The 18,021-nt window shown below is 39.0% G+C and overlaps 2 protein-coding genes across 7 annotated transcripts in view; one reads left to right on the top strand and one right to left on the bottom strand.

Annotated features, from left to right (window-relative positions):
• kcc (solute carrier family 12 member kcc) overlaps positions 1-18,021 on the top strand; it is a 468,256-nt gene that overhangs the window by 334,373 nt on the left and 115,862 nt on the right. The gene's annotated exons all lie outside the window — the stretch shown is intronic.
• Positions 12,549-16,135, bottom strand: LOC149503005 (trypsin, alkaline A-like). The gene is made up of 4 exons (XM_089727842.1): positions 16,084-16,135; positions 13,430-13,598; positions 13,009-13,264; positions 12,549-12,878 (listed from the first exon to the last, which is right to left on the bottom strand). Exons 1-4 carry the CDS (start codon positions 16,130-16,132, stop codon positions 12,582-12,584), a joined length of 771 nt encoding a protein of 256 aa, XP_089583968.1. The 5' UTR covers positions 16,133-16,135; the 3' UTR covers positions 12,549-12,581.

Here is an 18,021-nt window from a genome sequence, read left to right as displayed (position 1 = left end):
TTCCTACATACTTTAGTTAAATGTAAATAAACTATATTAAAAAATCTTGTGAATTTTCTTAAAAAATGCGAAGAAACTTTTTCTCCAACCTATTATTATAATATTAAATAAGAATTCAATATGTAAAGAACAGAAATTTAAAGTTCATTTTTATTTTAAATTCGTTCACATAGAAATTAATTTTATAATTCATATTGTTCCATCTCTGTCACCCCTTTTGTAATGACATTCAACATTAATATGAACTGCGTTTCAAGCAATACAAGCGCAGAAAAAGTTAACTTAAAAGGAAGTCCACTTTCTTGCTATCTCCCCAAATCAATTACATTTCCAATTTAATAATCTTCTCCATTTTCGACATTTTCATCTTCTTTTAGTATAGGGAGTGGAAATAGTTTTGTGACATTAAAAAAATTTGATCCTTTTTTGTGGCTAGTATCAATTCTGTATGTTGATTTTGAAATGATTTTTATCCACAACTTTATTGAATCAAATTTTGAATTAATCTAATTTCTTCCTATTAAGTTTGTTTCCATTTTCTACGTATATATTTCATGTCTCCTACATCAAATTCGTAAAATTTCCGATTCTTGTCAAAAAGTGTAGTAAATAGTTATAGTACTTTCAAGTGCATCTTTCTTTCAGTAATCCAATCAATCTTTGTTTTTCCTTGCTTAGTTCATTTGGGAAGACAGTAACATCTGTGCTAAATAAAATATAATCTCGCGAATAGGTAGTGACAGAGCTATTAGTATCATTATTAACGCAAGCTCTTGTTTTTTCTGTTTCGTTTATTTTGCATCTAATTTTATCAACTATAGTTTGATTCAGTCTTTTCTTAAAACCATTAGAGATTGGTATGCTTACTGCGATGAAGACCATTGATAATCGATTATGTTTTTAGGAATTCCTTAAATTATGTGGATTATATTCCGGGGTATTCCAGAGATCAATTGGAAGCATTCCAAAATCCTCTGTTTCTAATTATTTTTTGTAATAAATCTAATAAAATCATTTGCATTCTGGGTTTTTGAGATAATTATGATAGAATATCTCGTAAGGTGATCCTTTTTTTTTTTATGATTGAAGGATTACTGGTGGCCCGGAGGCCTTTCCAGTTTCACCAGGACAGGTGGGCGAGCAAAGGCTCAGCCAGGAGGGGTGGGATTTGCTAACAGCTACCCGAGCGCCTCCGAAGGAGACCTAACAACTCAAGAGTAGCTGCTTCGCGAATGAATCTACCACCGGATCGGAATCGCGACCCGCTGAGAAGATCCGGCGAGAAACTCAGCGAGCTGATTCATGGGTTAGGTTGCACGGCGAACTCTTTGTCGAGTTCGACGAGTACGGTTACCGAGGTCCCTAAGCCTGCTCCTAGAGCTGAAGGCGTCTAGTGCAAACGTTATTGGATCTGAGGGATCCGTAAGGACGTGTCTAGGGCGTCGACGGTGACTGGCTCCTGCATGATCAGGATTCGGGGAGTAGTCAGCGGCGGCTACGATAAGGCGATTATCATGACGCATAGCCTTATCGAAGTACCGTTCCGACGCTGACTTCATGTATTTCTGGATAGATTCGAGGCCCAGGTCGTCGTGTAGGTCAACGTTCCTCACGAACCATGGAGCTCCGACGGCTAACCTGCAAAAGCGGGATTGTAGAGATTGAAGGGTGTCTATGTGTGTGCGGGCCGCGTGAGCGAACACCACACTCGCGTAAGTCATGACGGGCCTTATGCAAGTTTTGTAAAGTGTCACCTTGTTCCGAAGGGACATTTTACTCCGCTTACAGATCATGGGGTAGAGTCTACCGAGAATAAACGCGGCACGGTCACGGACTGATTTTATATGCGGGCGGAATGTCATCGATGCATCCAGGGTAACGCCCAGGTACTTGACCTTCCTGGCCCAGGGTATGGATTGACTAAAGAGAGTAATCGGGGGTGCCGTAAGGTGATCCATTAACAGGTGTAAGTATATATTTGTTGATCTTCAACCTCCAAAACCTCCAATGGTATCTATAGAAAGTGTTTTGATGAGTTTTTTGGCCGGACCGAGGTCAGGCAAGTAACCAAATTTGTCGTGATTTTAATTCGTTCGTTATTTTTAATACAACTTCTACAGATATTCATAATATTATGTATTTATATATTATATTTATATTATATATTTATTTTAAATTTATTAGCTTTACACTTAGAAAATTTTTTAATGTTTAATTATTATTTTTGGTGATTAATTATTATTTATTTTATTTTGTATCTACATAAACTATTATAGTTATTCTTAAACGGAAATTTTAAATTAAAATTAATATATACCTAAATGTATTAATATATTAACTAATTCCAATGTGGCACAAGTCTTTATGAACTCTTTTATGGAGTTTGATTCATTTGAGAGTTTTTTCTTTTTTCTTTTATCAGACTATTTTTAAGTGTACGTTATGTTTTTCGATCACTTTATTCCTATTCATTAGTATTTTTTCATTTTAATTTTAATCTATCAAAATATCTTCCAGTTTTACCTTATTCACTACTATTAATTGATCATATGTGTTTTCTAAACTATCTGCTTCCACATTTTGCCTTCACTGAAACGTAAGGGTGCGCCGCCTGTAATGGGGGTGATGCGGTCCATGACCCTTCATGGGGTACTGATCTAATGTCGCACCCGGACTCGATAAAAGGTAGGACCACTCCGATGTGCGCAGCGCGCGATGGTAGTCAGAGCGATCCGTGGATGCCACTCCATTTTCTTCGAGACTGAAGGTGGAGGTGCTCATCGATGATAACGCGTGTCGTAGCGACCTCCTCTCTAAGGGTAATGGTGCCTGGCGAAGGAGTGAACGTTCTATAAAAAACACTTCTTAATATTATTAAAAGTTTACTTCAATTAAACGCAATCCGTTAAACAGATTTGGAGAAAATTTCATTTCGGGAAAAGTTTTTACACGGGTGACCATAAGGGAGGGCATAAGCTAATTAAGCGTGAAGACGCTATAATCCAACTACTCTGAGCAGAGACGAAGGTGTTATACTGTCTCTAAGCTCTGCAAAACTGGGTTATTGCAGTATTTGTTTAAAGTACTTTATGTTACTAGATCTTATAACGTCGAGACGCTTGGCAATTAAATCAATAAAAAAAATCTTAATTGTTTTTATATAGGTGATATAATAACTACATTTTAACAATTTATGTAGGTCATAAAGTTGTCTACCATTAAATACATAAACGGACAAAGAGATATTTAGGTGGATCATTTGCAAGATACATGTAAATATTTGAATCTTGTATATCTAATGAAATGATAATCTTTTCATATATCAGTTTTAAGGTCTCAAATATAAAGGGTGATTTTTTAGCTATTTTCTTTTTGGCAACACTGATTTTGAAAGCTCACGTATGTTTCGTGTTTTGTGTTATTGTCAAACATCTTCAGTTTGGTATATAATTTAACCATGAATCGTCTTACAAACGAACAACGCTTACAATTAATTAAATTTTATTACCAAATGCGTGCTCTGTTAAGAAAGTTAATCTCGCGTGGTTCTTCCATTTTATGGTCAGTTTAATCGACCCACTGAAGCGGCTATTCGGGCTATTGTGACTAAATTTCGCATCAAATTGACATTGTTGGACATTAAACCACCATCACGCTTACATACAGTGCGAACTGAAGAAAATACCGCAGCTGTATCGGCCAGTGTTAGCGATGACCATCAATTATCGATTCGGCGACGTTCGGAGCAATTGGGCCTCTGTTACTCAACAACGTGGAAAATTTTGTGAAAGAATTTAGGTGTGAAGCCTTTCAAAATACAGCTGGTGCAAGAATTGCAGCCGAAAGACCTACCACAACGCAGAATTTTTGGTGAATGGGCTCTTGAAAGGTTGACGGAAGATCCACTTTTTTATTACACGTTTGGGACCGGTCAATTGGTCGCCTAGATCGTGCGATTTAACGCCTTTAGACTATTTTTTGTAGGACTATGTTAAGGCTCATGTCTATGCTGACAAGCTCGCTTCAATCAACGCATGGGAAGACAACATTGAAGCATTTATTCGTGAGATACCAGCCGAAATGTTGGAAAGAGTATGCCTAAATTGGACTAAGCTGATGGACCGTTTGAGGCGCAGCCGTGGTCAACATTTTCATGAAATAATCTTCAAACATTAAATTATACGAACCGTACTATCGATTCAAATAAAGATTTCATTATTTTTTTTTAATTTGATATGTTTTTTTTAAAATCATTTCCTATATCTATTAAAAAATCACCCTTTAGTTACAGCGGCTGTCCCGCCCTTCAAACCAAAACGCATTACTGCTTCACGGCAGAAAAAGGGTGAATTATATTATTACGTAGCGTAATTTACATTCAAACATACTTGTCCCAAAACATTGTTTGTTTTTTTTAATGATTCATGTATTACTGGTGGCCCGGAGGCCTTTCTAGTTTCACCAGAACAGGTGGGCGAGCAAAGGCTCAGCCAGGAGGGGTGGGATTTGCTAACAGCTGCCGAGCGCCTCTGAAGGAGACCTAACAACTCAAGAGCAGCTGCTTCGCGAATGAATCTACTACCGGATCCGAATCGCGACCCGCTGAGAAGATCCGGCGAGAAACTCCGCGGGCTGATGCATAGGTCAGGTTGCACGTCGAACTCTTTGCGGAGTTCGACGAGTACGGTTGGCGGGGTCCCTTAGCCTGCTCCTAGTATTAGAGCTGAAGGCTTAGAGTTAGGCTAAGAGTTATTGGATCTGATGGATCCGTAAGAACGTGTCTAGGGCGACGACGGTGACTGGCTGCTGCGTTATCAGGATTCCGGGAGTAATCAGCGGCGGCAACGATAAGGTGATTATCATGACGCATAGCTTTATCGAAGTAACGTTCCGACGCTGACTTCATGTGTTTGCGGATCGATTCGAGGCCCAGGTCGTCGTATAGGTCGACGTTCCTCACGAACCACGGAGCCCCGACGGCTAACCTGCAAAAGCGGGATTGTAGGGATTGGAGGATGACTATGTGTGTGCGGGCCGCGTGAGTGAACACCACACTCGCGTAAGTCATGACGGGTCTTATTTAAGTTTTGTAAAGTGTCACCTTGTTCCGAAGGGATATTTTACTCCGCTTACAGATCATAGGATAAAGTCGACCGAGAATAAACGCGGCGTGGTCACGAACTGTTTTTCTGTGCGGGCGGAATGTCATCGATGCATCCAGCATGACTTCCAGATACTTGACCTTCCTGGCCCAGGGTATAAGTTGGCCGAAGAGGGTGATCGGGGGTGTGATATTTTTCCTCCTAATGCGGGAGGAAATAAGCGGTGAGTTTCCCCTTTGAAATAACACTGCTGTGCTTTTCGCTGGGTTGATGTCGATGCACCATTTACGGAACCACTGTCCGAGGGTTACGACTGCGCTTTGGAGTTTCCTCGCGATAAGGGACTTGTTTCTACTGGAGTAATAAGCGGTTGTGTCGTCAGCAAATAAGGCTAATAGGGTCGGCGGCGACCGGGGAATATCGTTGAATAAGCTAAATAGGAGGGGTGAGAGGACAGAGCCTTGCAGGACTCCAGCTGTGAGAGGTCGCGGGGAGGAGCGGGTTCCCTCGACTCGATTTCGAAAAGAGCGGTTCGACAAGAAGTCCCATATGATGAGCACGAGACTATCCGGCACGCCCATGTTGAATAGTTTGAAAATCAAACCGTTGTGCGAGACTTTGTCGAACGCTTTTGCGACGTCGAAGAAGAGAGCTCCCGTGTATAACGGTTTTGGTCGATTAAGTCCCACAATAATGTGCTCCGTGAGGCGGTGCACATGTTGAACGCATGAGTCAGGGAATCAGAATTGTTCATCGATGAGAATGCCCTTGGATGAGACGAAGTCTCTGAGGCATTTGTAGAGCAGACGCTCATACAGTTTGCCTAGAAACATGAGGAGACTAATCGGGCGGTAGTTCGACGAATGATTTTTTGGTTTACCGGGTTTATGTATGCCGATAACGTCCGCTTCTTTCCACACCGCGGGAAAGATACAGTTCGCCATAGCAGCATTGAAAATAGATGCCAACATCACAATGAGTTGGACGGGTAGAAGTTTAATAACGCGGTTGGATATACCGTCGGAACCGGGAGCCTTGCGAGGACGTAGGTCTTTGATCAAGTCTTTAACTTCCATCGGGGTGACGGTTGGTAATGCGTCCGAGGGTGGTAAAGAGGCTCTGCGTTCGACCTCACTACACTGTCTACTAATTCTACATGAGCAGATTCCACGAACTGAGTGCTGGGAGTGCACTGGGTTTGCAAGGTATCGGCCAGCAACTCTGCTTTTTCTTCATCATCGAATGCCGCGAGTCGGCTTGAGGGGCCTACGAGGGGGGGCGGGGGGTTATATAGCGAAAAATGTATGTTATTCGGTTCTATAAAATTATCTGCCTTATCTTTTACAAATTCTAACCTCTTAAGAAGTGATTTGAAATGAGATGTGGAAGTGATATCTATCAAGTCTTTGATGTATTCAGGTCGAATATTATGAAGCAAAATTTCTAATTTTTGTTCTTCAGAGACGTCACGATTAAGGCTAGAAAACATCTGTTGTATTACAGATAAATACGCGACAATTGACTCATTTTTAAATTGAGAACGATTTCAAATTTCGTTCATTAACTTATAATCGTAATCGGGTGTATCAAAATCATTAATTAATTCGCTGAAAAGATCGTTCAAGTTAATAAAATTTTAACGATTGGCCCTAAACCAAAATAAAGGTACTTTTTATAAAAGATCCGGGAATCCGTTTAATAATTGTTTTTCACCAACATTTCTCGATACTTGTAACTCTTTTACACGTTCTAAAAATGCTCTTATACACGTTGTGCCTTCATACTTGATGTTAAAGGAATTTAAATTGGTTAGCCTTTCATTATATTGAATGGGATGACCGGTACCATCCACATCATGAGGACACCCTGAAATATGTGGCTTGGACTAGCACAACTCTGTAGCTCAGATCAGGAGTCAGTACCTCCACTTTCGTCGTCGCTAAGAGCAGCAAGCAGCCTTTTTTTTTTATTGCTTAGATGTGTGGACGAGCTCACAGCCCACCTGGTGTTAAGTGGTTACTGGAGCCCATAGACATCTACAACGTAAATGCGCCACACACCTTGAGATATAGTTCTAAGGTCTCAGTATAGTCACAACGGCTGCCCCACCCTTCAAACCGAAACGCATTACTGCTTCACGGCAGAAATAGGCGGGGCGGTGGTACCTACCCGTGCGGACTCACAAGAGGTCTTACCACCAGTAATTACGCAAATTATAATTTTGCGGGTTTGATTTTTATTGCACGATGTTATTCCTTCACCGTGGAAGTCAATCGTGAACATTTGCTTATTACGTATTTCATTAGAAAAATTGGTACCCGCCAGCGGGATTCGAACACCGGTGCATCGCTCGACACGAATGCACCGGACGTCTTATCCTTTAGGCCACGACGACTTCAAAGCCTAACCAACCTAGACTTCAACTTCATACACGCCCCGCTCACATCCTTCATTCTTTCAATCCTAGTTAAAAAATATGTGGACCTAGCTTTCATGCGTGTGTTCCGTTGTGTTGAGGGTACTTCAGCCGCAAGTAGCGTCTCCAGCTCAGTGACTTTGGTGGTGATGGTTGTCACATCGTCCTCAACCTCGCCCACATCCAGCTTCAGGCCGCCTCGTCTCTGAAGACGGAGCGCCTGCCGCAGCTGCTGGCGAAGCACGTCCTTGGTTGCATCGGGATCGCTGAAGATGCCAAACGATGACAGCTCAAAAATCAATTCATCCTTATTAAGATGTGCTGTCGGGATGTTCATTGCAACTATGAATGGATTTATCACACACAAAAAAAAAGTATGTACACTACTACACTAAACAAAGTACCAAAAAAAGAATTTAAATTAAATAATTACACAATACAAATCATCCACGCAACTAACCCAAATTACAAAACTAAAAAATCCACAAACAAAACAAGAACCGAAATATTTTTAAAACTACCTACTCACTAAATATTTTATTGGTGTTCCCAGGCGTAAGTGGTAATAATGATTAGCCCCACGTTGGGCGCCAATTTTATAACGAGTCTGTGTCTGAGGGTGCCCCTGGGTATGCATATGTTACATGAGGCCCATTCGCATCACTGCCCAAAAGTTGGTCTAATGGGTCGAGAGACACGGAGCCGAGTCGCACTTCTAGACACGTCACCACCGGTACGCAACCAGTGAACAGGAGACTGTGAGGAGGATCTCAGGGCGCCACCACTTACCGCTCTGGGAGACTTACACCAATAAAAAGAACTAATTAAAATTAACAATATTGTATTTATTAAACATTGATTTAAAAACAAAAAATGAGTTAAATTTACAATAATAGTTATAAGTACTAGTGAGAGGTTAAAACAGTTACAATATTGAAATTAATACTATTAATATTAATATTATTAATAATATTATTGATATTAATATTATTAATATTAATATTATTAATATTATTGATGGTGTGTCGGTAGATACACCGAACACTCGAGATTTTTTTTCATAAATAAAAGAAACAATACGCGTCACCGGGATCACTTCCCAGCAATCGGAGTTGCTGTATGCGAGAGAGGCTGGGAATGCGGGTGTGTCCTATATCTACCGAAGCCTTCCTTGGACCGACTTGCTAGAGCACCCCGCTTCTGGCAGCGTCCATATAGAAAGGTGCTATGGGTTCCCGAAGCTGATCAGAAGGTCACGCTCCGCACCCTAACTGGAGTACATAGTTTGTACCAGTCATAAGGACCTACGTATCAAGACAAATCGTTTAAAATTTATTTAATTAAAGATTGTGGACACAGTGTGGAGAATAATTCAAATAAACTTACCCTGGTTTAGCACACGTCACCAAGGATTAATGAAACTAACTTTGGTAAATGTCAATGAGCAAAATCACCTCGCAGCTCGAGAGATGTTACACGAAAGAGAGTTGGACAAAGTGAACTTGTCCTTTTATATTATTAATATGTCGTTTCTCGAAGATTCTGCATGCCAGTGATGACTTTGCAAAGTCTGTCGCCGAACAACATACAAAATCGCACAGACACGACATGCAGTGTCGAGTATGTGAACTTTAAAATCGGATTCTCCACACTGCGCCACGTACAAACGCTAGATGGCGTTAATTAAAAAAATTGAAATTAAATTTTCTGGCGTTACATAGTGAACCTGTCGTTCCTAACCATGCTACAGTTCGCGATTTTAGGGTCGCGGCGCGCGGGCTTAAGTAAGGTCTCCTGCACTAAGAAAATATAAATTTGATGGTCACGCAAAAAACCACAAACCTGATCCTGTTGATTTGCGAGACTGTAAGCGTTAAAAAATCCTATCGTTACGGATAGGGACTTTATTGTACTAATGTACACCATTGATTACTGGCGGAGTGAGGGGAGGAGGTACGTATTTAACGACGTGTATACGTCAGCGTATTCTTGCACAACGGCGATGAAGTGCTGTGCAGTGGAGGCTGCGCGGATGGCGTCACCCACAGCGTTAACGTGCTCAAAGTTGATCGACTGAAAAATGTTGCTAGAGCGTGATTGACGGACGCGGTCAGAGGGCTGGTCGCGGGGGAGGGACGTATCGTGGGGGCGGAACGAATCGCGGGGGAGGAAGTTGCAGCCGTGTTCGTGTACGGCAACGGCTCAGCCCAGGCCGAGACGCTGGGCACCGGCGCCGGCACGAAGCACTCAGCCTTCGGAACAGAGGGTGCCGTGGCTTTGATGTCAGGGCCCGAAGCTCGGAGGCGGTTTTGGCGCACGACGCGGCGATTTATTTTAGGGGCTCGGGGGCATCCACGGTAATTCGCGGGGTGACCCTGTGTTCGGCACAGGACGCAGCTAGGTTGTTACGTTGCGTTTTTTTGATCGCGAGTGCAAACAGTCGTGGCGTGATCGTCCAAACACTTGACGCATCGAGGATGCGCGTGACAATTATGGGAAGAGTGCCCAAACAACTGGCAATTGTAGCACTGGCTCGGAGTGCCTTTTTTATGAGAAGTTTCCACGGTGATTCCGGAAAGCCTACAGACCGTCCGGACGTTAAAGATTTGCTTACCCTCGAGGATAGACTGGAGAGCGACGAGAACCATATTGTATGGCTCCCTCCCACCTCCTGTGTGCATGCGGTGCACGGAGTTTACGGGTAAGCCTTGTTCGAGTAGGTCGGCCTTTACGAGTTCGGCATCTAACTCCATGGGGATGCCACGTATGACTGCATGGAGCTCACATTCTTCCTAGAGCGTATACGTATGATAAATAACTTATAAGCTCCTTTCGGAGGTAGCTTGAGAGGGCCCTATGGTCGTCGGGTGTCGTTACTTTTATCTGTATCCTGTTCGCGAGGTTACGAGCACTGACAAAATTTATGTTCTTGGCCTTAAGGGCCAGACGAGACTGAACCACACACTTCACTGTGCCACTGACCGACATAAGTGGCTACAAATTACAAAAAAGTCACAGCCGGGCGCTTCACGATGCTCAGCAATGAGCGATCGACTGAAGGAAGAGAAGGGAGATTAATAAATAAAAGTTTAAAAACACTAACAAAATTCGCTTTTATAGAAAATCCAACTAAAAAATAGAAAATAAATATTAATATTATAAATATGAATTAAAAATAGTGTCAGAAAAAAATATTTTATTGTAAAAAAAGCGTGGGGTGCATGGTATCAGTAGTTATAAATATTCTATGAACAGATATGAGTAGAAGGGTTATTTTGATAATATCCTGAAAAGCACCCCCGCTTTTTTAACAATAAAATCATTTTTTCTTATTTGTTTTTTAGTTAAATCCAACTTTTTTTTTTTTTTTTTTAATATTGAATTGTCATCGGTCCTTAATAAGTATACCTAATTTCGAGTTAATCTGACGTTTTGAAGGGGGTCAAAATCATGTTCAAAGAGTCCGTTACAAACATACATACGTCTGAAGCTAATAAATAAAAGCGTATTAAAAATGAAGTTTTTTCGCCTGATGGATGACCCGAGAAACATCTCGTCAAGACGTCAAACGTTGCTGTTCTTGAAAATAAGGGATACGCCACTAAATATTAATTATAACAATTCGTAGGCTGTGGATAGTAGCTATTTCGTAAGTAACAATACTAATTACTAATCTATCTATATATATTCAACATTTCCATTTAAAATTTTGTTCATTGGTAAAATTCCCTCAACACTTCGTGCACATGTACCAAGACAAAAATTAAATTTCAACCACACATTATCTAAATATCAATGCCTAGGAAGGAGCAATACCTTAGAGAAAATAAATGTCGTGAAAACTGAATACTTTATCGGATTAGTGAATAGCTCTGTATTAATGTAAAATTGTCTCTTAGCGTTATTGCCATTAATTTTCGATTAATGATGCACCGGTGTCTAACGTAATAGTAAAATTATGTAACTTCATATTTATTACAATTATTTATAGAATTTCAATTCGGCGACCGAGCCTGGCAGTAAAAGCTAATCAGTAATTGTACATGACGTGTTAATCAATATTATCACATACAAAATAATACAGATAACATTTACTTCCTACCATAATATGTATTTCACATAAAAAAGGATAATACATTATCTATACTAATATTATAAAGAGGAAAGATTTGTTTGTTTGTTTGTTTCGAATAGGCTCCGAAACTACTGGATCGATTTGAAAAATTATTTTTCCATTAGAAGCCGACATTGTCCCTGATGAACATAGGCTACTTTTTTTTAATTTTTTTTTATGTTATTTTTTTGGTTTCATGTGTGTTTTAATGTTTCCGAAGCGAAGCGAGGGCGGGTCGCTATAATATTATAATTCCCTGAAACGACATAGTCTAATGCTATAATAATGGCTAATATAATGGTGAATATTATGATCAGGCTCTGTGGTGTAGGAAACTAGGATCTGAAATCATCATCTTAATGATTCCATTTCCCATATCCATCTATGAGCAACTGGACTTCAATTATAAAGCAATCTAGAAAATGGTTGGCGGTCGATAACAAGTCATCTATGCTAATATAAAATATAAATCTTCAGTGGTTTTTACGGATCTTCCATTATAACTACTGAACCATGCATCCGATTGACTTGAAATTTGGTGTCCATGTAGAAAATACATGTACTTAATGGATAGGCTATTATTTATATGAAAGTTGGACTACCTACACCAGTTGCGGGGGCATTAATGATGAGAATCTTTGTGGGGGTGAGAAATTATAATGTTAATTTTAAATGCCCAGCGAAGCAGACGAGTACAGCTAGTCGTATTAAAAAATCACACGGTGCATCACAATGTACATTGGACTTTGTCCATATGTTTTCAAACTTCCATTTAGTCAGACTTAGTGGAAATCTGATTGAAAACTATACTAAAAATATCATCCCATTTGGCACAAAAAAAACCGTACTTATTTCAATGATAATTTTATATTTCAATTAACTGAAAAAATAATACAAATATACATATTATATATAATAATTTTGTTGGTTGGTTTCTTCTTTAAAATTATTACGCATTGGACTGGATCCAGGAAGTAAAGCGGGAAACACGAACGTTGACGCCAGGGTAGCGACGGTCAGCGCAGTACTGTCCCCATGAGCAGACACCAACAAGGACATTGTTGTGGAGGAGAGGACCACCGGAGTCACCCTGGCACTGGTCGCGACCACCAACGTCCAAAACACCAGAGCACAACATGTTAGCGGTGATAGAACGGTTAATGGGTCTGTAACGTTGGGCGCAGGTATTCTGATTGATGGTCCAGACCTGGACGTGACGGAGCTGCTCCGAACCAGACCCTCCGAGCTGAAAATTGTGCATTATTAAATAATCACACTCTTCGTTAATTGTATCTGTTTGATTGTGTTCGTTTAATGCTCAACAGCATACCGGGCAAAATAATTTTGTAAGGCGATAATAACATTATTTAACTTACCGAAGTAGCACCCCAACCAGCAGCCCAAACAACTTGGTTATCACCAAGATTGTAATTGGCTCCAGCAATATTAACAGGACGAACGTTGTTGTTCAAAACTATGTTGGTATTACTGCGTAAGATGCAGAGGTCACTGTCAGCTGTTTGTCTGTTATAATTGGGATGATGGATAATTCTGTTCAAGAGATGCACAACACCCCCACTGTTGGCCCAGGTGGAACCAACACGAAAACGCCATGCAGCCGTTTGATCACCGCTGAAACAATAATATTATTTACCTCGTAAAACTTTCTTTCAAGCCTGGAGGAGGGAGAAAAATGGAGGTGGCAGTATTTTCTGTGAAATTCCTTCAGAATAATAAGATGTATTTACTTTTCAATTATAAAAAAAAAGACAGAAAAATCACAAAGTTTCGACTTACAATGTGCAATGAGCAGCGGAAAGAACAGATCTCTGGTTAAGAAGGTTTCCGCCGCAATTCTGCCACCACTGACTCCAATTCCTTGTAAACAACAGAGAAACAATACCGGGGTACCGGTCAATGGTGGTTGTCGAGCCACCAATAATCCTTTGGGGGTTTGTTGGAACGGCTGAAAAAAAAATAATCATTTAAATTAAATGTATCAACAGGAAATACTTAAACGTCGTCTCTCGCGTTCGTACTTTATGATTTATGGTATTAATGAAGTTAAAAAACGTTAGAAAATAAATAAACTTATTTTTTGTTTATTATATTAATTAGATGGAATAATAAAGCTGTGAGGTGTTTAGTCCTATTAAATAAATTTTGTTTCAACTGTGAGTATGCCATTGTTTTTAAAACTCAGCAAATGAAATCTCATGTTGTGCATTTTGTTAGTTTTCGTGGCCTATAAGATAAGACGTCCGGTGCATTTGTATCTAGCGTGTCTAGCGATGCACCGATATTCCAATCTCTCTGAAAAGTAACATTTTTTCTAATGAAATACATGCTTAACAAATGTTCACGATTGACTTCCACGGTCAATGAATAACATTGTGTAATAAAAATCAAATCCGAATTATAATTTACACGATTACTGGTGAAAGGAAGTCTTGTGAGTCCGCAAGGGTGAGTACGACCACTCCGCCTATTTCTGCCGTGAAGCAGTAATGCGTTTCGGTTTAAGTGGTGGGGCAGCTGTTGTACTGTAAAAACTGAGTCCTTGGAACTCATGTCTCGAGGTGGGTGGCGGCATTTACGTTGTAGATGTCTATGAACTCCGGTAACCACTTAACACCAGGTAGGCCGTGAGCTCGTCCACTTATATAAGCATAAAAAAAAATATCGTATAATCTATAGCTTTTTCCTCTATACAAAAGATTCCTAGAAACAAAGCTGATTAATTTTATTTTTTATATCTCGGTTAAGAACAGCAGTAAGACTACCGAATTTGACATCACAGGTTAAATTTTAGTTTTTACATTAAGTGCAAGATCAACTTTAAATAAAAAAAAATTGTTTTCATTTTCATCATTTACGTCGTCCTAATTTAATTGCATTCTTATTTATACCTAGCAGAATAATAGAATAGTTACTAGGCAACATATAATATTCCAAAAGTATGGAAGATCAGGCATTTAATTTAAAAAGTTAATTAAGTCGTCGTGGCCTAAAGGATAAGACGTCCGGTGTATTCGTGTGTAGCGATGCACCGGTGTTCGAATCCCGCAGACGAGTACCAATTTCTCTAATAAAGTACGTACTTAATAAATTTTCACAATTGACTTCCACGGTGAAGGAATAACATCGTGTAATAAAAATCAAACCCGCAAAATTATAATTTGCGTAACTACTGGTGGATCTCTTGTGAATGGCTGGCCCGGCCCTCCTGGCTGAGCCTTTGCTCGCCTACCTGTCCTAGTGAAATTGAAAAGGCCTATGGGACACTAGTTATCCCTCATTCTTAAAAAAAATACAGAGTGCCCGCCTACAAATAATAGTATAGTAAGTTTTACTCATTGGATGGAGCCCATTTTCACTTTACATTTTTGTTTTTTGGTTTTGAGTTTTCGTGCCACATATTTTTCATCCAATACATGCACCTCATCATTTAATTAGTTTCGTGTGGAAGTCTCTTCTACAGCGGCTACTTAGGTGGAATAAGTAGTCTAATCTTTTTATTTGATTTGGTAGTTACATTATTTTTAATTATTTAATACTCAAAATACGAATTCCAAGTGCCTTTGTTATAATTTTCCTCAGTACTTCTTTGTCCGCGTAAAATAGAAAAGACCTGAGGTATTTTAAGTAAATTTATTTGTAAGCTTACGATAATGTTATTGGAATTTTTGGGCGAGTTTTTCGTTTTTTATATTTGCTTCTAAACTAGCTTTTCTGCTTACTTAGAGCACAACAACTCTGTTATTCATTGAATTATAATTTAACTTATCTTCACGGTTAAATCTTGCGTTTATTAATTTCAGTAATTTGACGCTAGTTAGCAGACTATTCAGGTTTCAACGAATTTCCAAATTTTCTTTCTTTCTATTTAATTAATACCAACTGCCTGACCTTAAAATATTGTTCTTTCTGTATTCTGTAAAAGGACGTAAATGTCAATAAATAATCCATAAAAAAATTGACGATATTGTGCACAACATATCGACCAACCTTAGTTCTCCATCACAAGTAAAACTGCAGTAAATGCGAGATTAAAATAACAAATGCGAGACTAAGCTTCGAAGGTAGTTAGTCTAGTCCAATAAGCGAAACCCAAAGGAACTAATAATATCAACTGAATTTTACCAAATCTTCGGACAGTAAGACTACGTGTCAATTTAATATAGTTTGTAAGCTACGTAGTTGGAGGTTCAATGTTTTACAAATTAATCTTTCTAAAGATTTTTGTAGGCTTTGGCCTATATTATGGAGCTATATAAAAAACATTTGCGAATTCTGAGTGCAGGATATAAGTACAAAAAGCTGTACCTTTTTGATTTATTGGTATTATTCTAAAAAAATACAACCCTACGGTGTAAATACGGTAACACTTATAAGCTTAGATAAAATAATCCGTGATATGTATCCATGAAGTTTAAAATAAAATAACATACCTGCCACAGCAGCCAGACCAAGGGCCAACAAAATGATGATAGAATTCATTGTGCCTAACAAACACACTGAAACAAAATTTGAGGCTTCCTCATATTTATATTCCAGCAATCCTGCATTGTCACTGTACATAGATAAATCATAGATACTATGATGTTTCAAATGCTATCTCCTATTTTTTTTATTCGATAATGAATAACTAATGATTAACAGATAACTATTTTACGTTCTAACGTTCTGGTATCACGTTTGTTCACGGTTCTACGTTTTAGTATCATTAAAAGTTTAAATTTTAAAGAAGATAATTCCTAATTTGTTATTTTTATTTATTTTTCGTACTGTCAAGATGATGAATCTAATGAAGAAATTCGATACATTTTAAAATTTTAATATAAAGAAGGTAAAAATGCAACGCAAGCCTCGAAAAAAATTTGCGATGTTTGTGGACCGGACCTAGTGCAGTGTCAGTGAGAGTAGCACAAATTTGGTTTAAACGTTTTCAATCCGGCAATTTTGATCTCAAAGATGCACGTCGCTCTGATCGCCCTATCTACTATATACTAATATTATAAAGAGGAAAGATTTGTTTGTTTGTTTGTTTCGAATAGGCTTCGAAACTACTGGACCGATTTGAAAAATTCTTTTTCCATTAGAAGCCGACATTATCCCTGATGAACATAGGCTACTTTTTAAAAAAAAAAAAAAATTTATTTTTTTGGTTTCATGTGTGTTTTAATGTTTCCGAAGCGAAGCGAGGGCGGGTCGCTAGTTACGGATAAAATGGATGCCATTTTCGAAAAAGTGGAGCAAGGTCGGCATATCAGTGGTTACAACGTAGCTGAAGAACTGGGAATTGACCACAAAACAGCTTTGGCGCATTTGAAAAAAACTGGGTACAGAAATAAGCTCGATATTTGGGTACCTCACGAGCTCACTGAAAGAAACCTAATGAACCGTGTAATCATTTGTGATTCTTTATTACGACGTAATGAAACCGAACCATTTTTTTAAGAAGCCGATAACTGGTGATGAAAAGTGGATCACGTACGACAAGAACGTGCAAAAAAGTCGTGGTCAAAGGCCGGTCAGGCTTCACAGACTGTGGCGAAACCCGGGTTAACAAGGTGATGCTGTATGTGTGGTGGGATTGGAAGGGCATTATATCGATTCTGAACTCTACTGTGAACAAAGATGAGATTAAAGCAAGAAGTTGAGAGAAAGCGGCTGGAATTAATCAACAGAAGGGGTGTGGTTTTTCATCATGATAGCGGTAGACCTCACACATCTTTAGCCACTCAGCAAAAATTAAGAGAGCTTGGCTGGGAGGTGTTAATGCATCCGCCATATAGTCCTGACCTTGCACCTTCAGATTTTCACCTGTTTCGGTCTCTTCACAATTCTTTAGGCAGTGTTAGGTTAATATCACGAGAGGACTGCCAAAATCAAATGTCGCGGTATTTTGATTAGAAGCTCCAAAATTTCTATAGCAACGGGATCATGCCCTACCTACAAGATAGCAAAAAGCTATCGAACAAAATGGTTCCTACATACTTTAGTTAAATGTAAATAAACTATATTAAAAAATCTTGTGAATTTTCTTAAAAAATGCGAAGAAACTTTTTCTCCAACCTATTATTATAATATTAAATAAGAATTCAATATGTAAAGAACAGAAATTTAAACTTCATTTTTATTTTAAATTCGTTCACATAGAAATTAATTTTATAAATTCATATTGTTCCATCTCTGTCACCCCTTTTGTAATGACATTCCACATTAATATGAACTGCGTTTCAAGCAATACAAGCGCAGAAAAAGTTAACTTAAAAGGAAGTCCACTTTCTTGCTATCTCCCCAAATCAATTACCTTTCCAATTTAATAATCTTCTCCATTTTCGTCATTTTCATCTTCTTTTAGTATAGGGAGTAGAAATAGTTTT

The sequence above is a fragment of the Bombyx mandarina genome, chromosome 05, assembly GCF_030267445.1.
Source record: "Bombyx mandarina strain Sakado chromosome 05, ASM3026744v2".
Lineage (NCBI taxonomy): Eukaryota > Metazoa > Arthropoda > Insecta > Lepidoptera > Bombycidae > Bombyx > Bombyx mandarina.
This window is presented reverse-complemented; position numbering and strand designations above follow the sequence as displayed.